The sequence below is a fragment of the Rhinolophus hipposideros genome (genome assembly GCF_964194185.1).
Source record: "Rhinolophus hipposideros genome assembly, chromosome: 21".
NCBI classification, from domain to species: domain Eukaryota; kingdom Metazoa; phylum Chordata; class Mammalia; order Chiroptera; family Rhinolophidae; genus Rhinolophus; species Rhinolophus hipposideros.
The window spans coordinates 36984034-36993307 of NC_138067.1; the positions used below are offsets into that span (position 1 = coordinate 36984034).

Consider the following 9274-nt stretch of genomic DNA (forward strand, 5'->3'; position numbering starts at 1 on the left):
ACATAAAAGATATAACATGAGAGCAATAATTAATGTAAGTCCATACAGGGATGGATAAGGTAAGTAGTAAACTTTTAGCAATTGACAGAGATTAAAATAGTCTTATAACTTTAAAATACTGTAAGTAACCCTCATTATAACCACAACAAAAAGTAAAATGTTGACAGATGACAGAATTTTATATTAGGAAACCCTCAAGAATCCACATTGACAAACACTCACAGAATCCAAAGAAATGTGGCAAAATGCAGGATGAAATATCAACACATAAAAATCAGTTTTGTTTTTCTCACAGATTTTACATGTGTGTAAATATTTCATTCTGAGATCTTTATAACAGATATATAAGAAACAGGTCTCTTTCTGCTGAGTGGTCCTTGTGTACACTTACCTGCTATCTGCCTGGTAAATTTGCACTTGGTACCCTCAATATAGACAACAGCCTAAGCATAGGCTGAAAACACACGTATGTGAATTCATGCTCATGCCACTCTGGCAATAAGCCAGCATTCCTCTTCCACGTCTAACCCTGTGTGACACCTGTTTTAGAGCTACTAATTGGAATTGGGAAATGCAATTGCTCACATTTCAGTGAAATCCATTTGTTTCTAGTAACGTGGTGCTTAGGGAAAACCAAAATGGAATCCAAAAGTTTAATGCACCCCTGCCTTTTCAGCAAGAGTACCACCTTCTTATACACTGAGTGTTTACAAGAAGGACTACAGACATACCAAATTTAAGTAATTTTACTTTGACCCTGATATTACACCACAATCCTATAATCTAGTGTTGGAAATGGTGTGTCAGCCATTTATAGCTACTCAATAAAGTGAGGACATTGTTTCTAAAGTTCTTTCAGGTGATGATAACAAAAGTGAAGTTTTAAAAAAAACTTGATCAAATAGACTGTGAAGAAGCTCTATGATATTGACATGGCCGAGGTAAAACAAACAGCCTGATCAGGCCTGATGGAGAGAAGGCATTATGTTCGACTGGCTCCTGACTACGATGTTTTGAATGTTGACAAAAAAATTGGGATCATAAAAACGGAATCAATCTGGCTGTTTTTATATAAAAAATTTTTCAGTGTAAAAATAAATAAACAAACAAATAAATAAATAAATAAATACAAAAATTGAAGAAGACACAAGAAAACAGAAAGATATTCTGTGTTCACGGATTGGAAGAATCAATATACTTAATAGGGCCATATTACTAAAAGCAATATATAGATTTAATGCCATCCCTAAAAAAATTTTCAATTGCATTTTTTCAAGAAATAGAACACAAAAAATCATCAGATTTCTATGGTATCACAAGAGACTCCAAATGGACAAAGCAAACCTAAGAGAAAAACGAACAAGACTGTACGTATCACACTCGTGACTTCAATTCAAAATACAGCGCGTAATAATAAAGAAAAGCATGGTATTGGCACAAAAACACATAGACTGGAATTGAAAACTCAGACACAAACCACATATATAGGGGCAGATAATTTTCAACAAGGGAGCCAGAAACATACAATGGGAGAAAAGAGTGCAGTGAAAATTGGAAAGACACGTGCAAAAGAATGAAACTAGCCTGCTTTCTGTCACCACCTAACAAAATTAATTCAAAATGAATCAAAGAGCTAAAAATAAGACCTGATAAAATCAATTGTATAGAAGAAAGCATAGGTACTAAATATATGGACCTTGGGTACAGAGAGGATTTTATGAATTTGACCTCAAAGCCAAGGGAAGTAAAGGCACAAATAAATGAATGGGACAATAACAAACTAAAAAAAGCTACACAGCAAAAGAAACCATGAACAAAACAGAGGCAACCAACTGAATGGGAGAAGGTCTTTCCAAACAATGCCTCCAATATGGGGCTAATATCCAAAATATATATAAAGGACTCGTGCAACTTGACAACAAAAAAATAATCCTATTAAAAAGTGGGCAGAGGAACTGAACAGACACTTCTCCCAAGAATTACAAATGGCCAAGAAATATATGAAAAACTACCAATTGCACTAACGATTACGGAAATGCAAATGAAAACCACGATGAGATAACACCTCACACCTGTTACAATAACTGTCATCACCAAGACGTGTAAAAACAAGTGCTGGAGAGGCTATGGGGGAAAAAGAATCATACACTGTTGATGGGAATGTAAATTGGTACATCCCCTACAGAAAACACTACAGATATTCCTCAAAAAATTCAAAACAGAATCACCATACAACCCAAAAATCCCTCTTCTGGGTATCGATCCCCAAATTCTGAAAACATTTATCCATCAAGATATATGTACCCCTATGTTCACTGAAGCATTATTCATAATGGCCAAGACATGGAAACAACAAAAGTGTCCTTCAATACATGACTGGAAAAAGAAAATGTAGGCTCTTTCCAATTGGCACCAAGACGAGGACATCTGTCAGAACAACTGGCACAAGTGCCTCAAGACCAGGGACCAGAGAAAGCCTTACTACAAGAAGAAAAAATATGAGCCGGGACACCGTGCTGCCAACACTAAGATAGGCCCCCGCACATAAACACAGTCCATGTGTGTGGAGGCAACGAGGTACATTGAGGATGGATGAGAGGAACTTCTCCTGGGGATTGAGTGTTGTACATACAAAAGAAGGATTACTGACATTGTCTACAATGCATCCAACAACGAACTTGTCTGCACCAAGACCCTTGTAAAGAACTGCATCGTAATTAAAAAAAAAAAAAAAAAAAAAAAGAACTGCATCGTGCTCACTGACAGCACACTGTACCGACAAGTCAGGAGTCCCATTATGCACTACCCCTTGGCGGCGAGAGGGCCACACTGACTCCTGAGGAGGAAGAGATTTTAAATAAAAAATGATCAAATAAATTAAAGAAGAAATATGATGAAAAGAAAAAGAATACGAAAATCAGCAGTCTTTCAGAGGAGCAGTTCCAACAGGGCAAGCTTCTTGCATGCACTGTTTCAAGACCGGGCCACTGTGGGCGAGCAGATGGCTATGTGCTAGAGGGCAAGGAGCTGGAGTTCTATCTCAGGAAAATCAAGGCCCAGAAATGCAAATAAATCATCCTCCCTCCTATCTTAGTCCATGTAATAAACGTGTTTTGTGTTACGGAAGGAAAGAAAAAAATGATGTGGTACATATTCACAACGGAATATTACTCAGCCAGAGAAATACTGCCATTTGCTAAAACATGTATAGATCTTGAGATTATCATGCTAAACGAAAGAACTTAGACAGAAAAAGTGAAGAAAACATGACTTGATTCATGTGGGATATACAACTGAAAGCAACAAACAAAGAAATAAAAACTCATGGACACAGACAGTAGTTTAGTGGTTTCCAGAGGGAGAGGGAGGGGGTGTTAGAAGAGGGAAAAGGGGGTCAAATATATGTATGGTGATGGAAGGAGAACTGACTCTGCATGGTGAACATACAATGCAATACATAGATGGTGTATTATAGAATTCTACATTGGAAAGCTATATAATTTTATTAACCAATGTCATCTCAAAATTTTAATACAGAAAAATAATTCTGTGAGGTAAATAGAAACACGAAATTGTTACAACATTGAGGAATTCAGGCCTATAGATTTCAAATTACTAATGCTACTTCACACAAACGAAAAGGACATTTTGAAGTGAAACAGAGAATTGGATTTTCTCATTTAAGCAAGGTGCATTGCGCTGTGATGACATTACTGAGTCTGTGCTTTTTAGGTCAAGATTGAAGCCTCTATAGGATTAGCAATTATACAGCAGAACATATGACATTCATCCACAGTGTTCCTGGGATTTCTGAACCAACTTCCAGTATTTCCACACGTCCATCAAAAGTCCTAACACGACAAAAAATCGGAACTTAAACTATGGCGTAATAGAGTTCCTCAGCAATTTACACAGACATTACCAGGCCTGCAAAGCAATGGAAGAGTATCTGCATCATGCTGGCCCACAGAGTCAAAGGGGAAGACTTTGCCTTTCGCTGCCAATGTGATGCGAGCAGAAGGAAAATCCTTAGGGGACAAAACAACAGAAATAACCTGTCATTCTCAAAACTCATTTTCATCGAAGGTCTTCTCAAACCATAATTTAAGGTCTGTTTTCCTTTGCGACATTTGGAACCTCTCACCTGCCGTCGCGCACTTCAAATTCCAGGGCTTCTTCATTTCCTCTAAAAAGGTGACCAGGTCCTGTTTAACGACTGCACGTCCTGTTGACCAGAAAAAGGAACATGGCTTGTGATGGAGATTTTCCAATTTCTAATCCAGTATTGTGCTCAAATGAGAAGAGAGAACGCTGTAGAATATTAGAATATATCAGGAAATGATGTCCCACAACACTGTTTTCTGATAGCACCATTTCTATACTAGAAAACATTTAAAGTAGTTTAGATCCTGAGTTCTACTTCGAAGTACTTCAGGAAGCCTTTCTTTCATACACAGCAAACCCGCAATTTGTTCCTTGAGAGCAGGGCTCTGTAACTCTATCATATAAAGCACAAGCTCCCAGGAGACATTCTACTCATGAAGGAAATAAAACTGTTTCGGTGGAGTAGGACCTCTGGAAGAAAGTCATCCTCACCCAGGGAGACCAGGTTCCTATAGCTCTCCAACATCACATCCATGTACAGTTTCCGCTGAGCTGGGTCCAGGCATTCCCACTCCTCCTGAGAGAATTCTATGAACACATCCCTGAAAGTCAACAGTTCCTGAAACAAGACACATTTACCGAGAGGTTATAGACAGAGTTGATAATGTGACCCAACTTTAGAACAGAGACTTCAGACAAATGGATTTGACCTAGGAGAGGATCCTGAAATATCCAATAAGATCATTTTTGACAGTAATATTCACTAATGTGTTTTCTAACTCTGAGATAAGAGGATGACATATGATGCACCAAACCACTGTAAAAACTTTATTTTTCTGAAAGATAAATTGTAAAAATTAAGGCATTGACTCAGTTATATCTAGTTGTGAGTATTGTTATTTGTATCATAAAAGATAAAGGATGTCTACGTCTCAGGTAGAGAAGTCATGGTGAGTTAGAAAAGTAAATTACTTCTCAAATTTTAATGTGCGTACCAATAGACTGGAAATTCTGTAAAAATGCAGAGACTGATTCAGGACTTCTGGTGTGGGGAACGATTTTCCACATTTTTAACAACCTCACGTTTAAATAGTGATACCAATGTCTCTAGTCCATGAACTACATTTTTAAATATCACAGAGGAGAACAACAGAGGGACGTTTTCACACAGGACGCTAAACCAAAACAATTTTATGAATTTACAGGTCTCGTGGAATACTAGGCATAGCAAGCACAATCTTTTTTGAAATTTTAATATATGGCGGTCAAGATGCTGGAGTACGAAAACTCTGTGCTTGCCTCCTCCTACAACCCCAACAGAATTACAACTAAACTACAGAACAACACCATTGAGAATTCCGTGAAAACGGGTTAAACAGAAGTACCACAACTGGGTGGGAGATCAGGGTAAGGGGGATCAAATATATGGTGATGGAAGGAGAACTGATTCTGGGTGGCGAACACACAATGGGATTTAAAGATGATTTAATACAGAATTGTACACCTGAAATCTATGTAATTTTACTAACAAATGTCACCCCAATAAATTTAAAAAAAAAGAAAGATAAAAGGGGAAAAAAATCTAACCACAAACAAAGAAAACAAAAAGAAGTAGCACAACTAAGGATATGAAAAAAAGCCACATCAAGACTGGTACAATGGAGGAGATGTATAATGGGCTGGTCCCATAAACACACCTGGTGGTTAAGAATCAGGAGGAATACCTCAGTGTGGAGGACCCCATGAGGAGAAAGGGGTCCCTGCCTCACACCAGACTTCATAGCCCAGGAATCCAGTACTGGGAAGAGAAATCCCCATAACTCCTAGCCGTGAAAAACAGTGGGGATTGTGACTGAGAGATACAGAGGGCTGCTGAAGTCCCAGGCGGTCCTCTTAAAGGGCCCGCGCGTGCACTTACTCACTGATGGACTCACTCATGCTCAGCTCCAGCACTGGGGCAGCAGATCGAAAGGTGCCTGAGACATACAGGGAGGAAATGAAATGTCTAGCTTCAGGTGAGGTCAGAAGGGCATCTGCCAGGTGCAAGTGTTCCTTTATTGAGCTCTTACCCCTACAGCGGGCACGTGGAAACCACGGTTCTTAGGTTGAGACTATGGTACTTTGTTGAGCCTCCTCCAACCACACAGCCCGCAGGCATGGGCACGGGACAAGTCTGCCTCTCCATCAACAGGGCTAATACGTTCACCCCACCCTGTTGATTCCAAGACCACACCCCACCCTACCTGTTGGCCCACCCAAGGGGATTCCAGTGGCTTTTCCATATAAACGGCCCCGTCACAACTTGTGCTGCAGACTTTCCTAAATTCTCTCAAAGGTCCAGTCCGTATGCCCTGTATTTTCTCCTAAGTGGCCCCAAGCCCAGCACTAGTGGCAGTCGGACAGTTTGTGCTTTAGCCTCTCCCAAGCACCTCCAAGCCCAGCACAAACAGCAACCTTCTGCAGATCACTTTGTAGCTCTTACCACGTGGCACTGAGCTGAGCACAGGCAGCAGCTGTAATTGGTCTACACCAGAGGTCCTTCCAAAAGGCCACAGAACAAAAATACCCTGAGCCCAGCTTCAGACCCCACCAGAGCACCACTCAACAACTTGAACAAATGACACACCCAAAGCATCAACTCAGCAGGCACCAGTGGCATACTAAGGTGAAAACTATTCCATGGGGTCAGCCTTAGGGTCAGTTGCTCCCATAGGGTCACTGTCTCCCTTAGGGTCAGACAGTCTCATAAGACTATCAGGTGATTTCTCAACTGACAGCTGATTTCTCAACAGAACCTTTGCAGGCCAGTAGGGAATGGCATGGAATATTCAAAGTGAAGAAAACCAAGGACCTACAACCAAGATTGCTCTACACGCAAAGCTGATGTACCAGAGCACTCAAGACTCAGCAATAGGGCACCACAAACTATCCACACAAGGCAAACACTTAGAGCACCTGGGTCACATGACCAGAGGGACTATGTGACTGGTTCCAAGAGGACAACTCCTACATGAGCCCACTCCAAGACCAGGAGACGTACCAGATCTACCTAATACATAGAAACAAAAACAGCAAGTCAGCCAAAATGAGGAAACAAAAGAAATATATCCAGATGAAATCATAGGACGAAACTCCAAAAAAAGAAGTGAAAAAAAAAGAAAGTAGAAAAGCAATCTACAAGATAAAAGTTCAAAACAATGGTGACAAGGATGCTCAATGAACTTACGGGAAGAGTAGATGAATTCAGTGAGAACTTTAAAAAAGAGACAGGAAACTTAAAAATGAACATAGAAAATATTAAAACGAACGAGCCAGAAATGAACAATATAACTGAAATTAAGAATACATTAGAGCAAATATATGGTGATGGAAGGAGAACTGACTCTGGGTGGTGAACACACAATGGGATTTATAGACGATGTAATACAGAATTGTACACCTGAAATCTATGTAAATTTACTAACAATTGTCACCCCAATAAAATTAATTAAAAAAAAAAAAAAAAGAATACATTAGAGAAAATCAACAGATTAGAGGAAGCAGAGGACTGACTTGGCCATTTAGAAGTGAGGTTAGCATAAAACACCCACTCAACCAGAATAGGAAAAAGAATCCGAAAAAATGAGAATACTTTCAGGGGCCTGTGGTGCAACATCGAGAGTACCAACATTCGCATCAGAGGTACCAGAAGTAGAAGAGCGAGAAGAAAAATTGAAAACCTATTTCAAAAAATAATGATGGAAAACTTCCCTAACGTGGCAAAGGAAACAGACATAGGAGCCCAGAAAACGCAGACAGTTCCAAACAAGATGAACCCAAAGAAGCCTACACCAATACGTATCATAATCAAAATTACAAAGGTGAAAGACAAAGAGAGAATCTTACAAGCAGCAAGAGAAAAGCAGTTACCTTCAAGGGAAATCCCATAAGACTGTCAGCTGATTTCTCAACAGAACCTTTGCAGGCCAGTAGGGAATGGCATGGAATATTCAAAGTGAAGAAAAGCAAGGACCTACAACCAAGATTACTCTACACGCAAAGCTATCATTTAGAACTGAAGCACAGAAATAGAGGTTTCCAGACAAGAGAAAGCTTCCTTGGGCAAAGGAGTTCATCACCACCAAACCAGTATTACAAGAAGTGTTATAGGGACATAGCAGGAGAGGGAGAGAGAAGAGGAACAGGAGAACAAAGATCAAATCTATGAATAATAAAAGGATAAGAACTACATACCTATAACTAATTACTTTAAATGTAAAAGTATTCACTTCTTCAACCAGTAGGAATAGGGTGGCTCAATGGATAAGAAAACAAGACCCATACATATACTGCCTCCAAGAGACCTACTCCAGATCAAAAGATACACACTGGAAAAACAAAACAAAACAAAACAAAAATGACACACACTGAAAGTAAAGGGATGGAAAAAATATTTCATAGAAATAGAAACAAACAAACAAACAAAACAGCTGGGATAGCAATGTTTTTATCAGACAACAAGGACTTTCAAACAAAGGCTATAAAAAGAGATAAGACACCAGCAATTCCACTTCTCGGTATTTATCTTGAAGAAATCCTGGATGGAGAAAATGGAGAGAAGGCACTGGAACAGAGAAGAAGTATTATAACGAGGTGACCATGACTATCATTACGAGAGGAAAAACTAAGTACTTGAAAACAAGCTTGCTAAGCAGAAACATCAGAAGTAGAGAATTAAAGTTTTGCAGTTCTAAATCCACGGATTTTAGGAGGAAAAGTGGACTCAGCCTGTCACCTGGGATAGGTTTACCTGAGAAGCAGCCATTTTGTCCTCCCTCCTCCTGCTTGGGGTCGTTTTCTCAGGCGATGTTAAGTTGAGGAATCATATCTGCATCTCGAGAACGTGCCTTCAGAGGCACCAGCGCATCACCTTCATCTGCTTCATTCACAGCCATAGGCAGAAGGTCCTTGAAATGCTGAAAAGGCCACCGTCTCCTGTCCTGCAGGAGCGATGCATAAACAATGAGCTCCACCAAACTGTGTTTTTTCTTTTTCTTCTTCTCCTACTCACTGCTCCAACAGACTTGCACAGATTTCACTACAGCAATGAGAATGGAGGATGATCTCCTGCCCCTCCCAAACCCAACAGACCAAAGCCTGCTCTCAACTCACAAATGTGTCCTCCAGTCCT

The 9274-nt window shown here is 39.8% G+C and overlaps 1 protein-coding gene and 1 pseudogene across 2 annotated transcripts; one reads left to right on the forward strand and one right to left on the reverse strand.

The window, feature by feature from the left end:
• Positions 1-50: 50 nt before the first annotated feature.
• Positions 51-3117, forward strand: LOC308489863 (small ribosomal subunit protein eS8-like; annotated as a pseudogene). The gene is made up of 2 exons: positions 51-59; positions 2396-3117. The product of its transcript is annotated as a small ribosomal subunit protein eS8-like (transcript).
• Positions 3118-4261: 1144 nt separating this feature from the next.
• LOC308489864 (zinc finger protein 677-like) lies at positions 4262-8908 on the reverse strand (the record flags this gene model as incomplete). The annotated part of the gene is made up of 2 exons (XM_081031494.1): positions 4262-4723; positions 8894-8908. The coding sequence occupies 2 exons, from the start codon at positions 8906-8908 to the stop codon at positions 4502-4504; spliced, it is 237 nt and encodes a 78-aa protein (XP_080887620.1). The 3' UTR covers positions 4262-4501.
• Between the last annotated feature and the right edge of the window lie 366 nt (positions 8909-9274).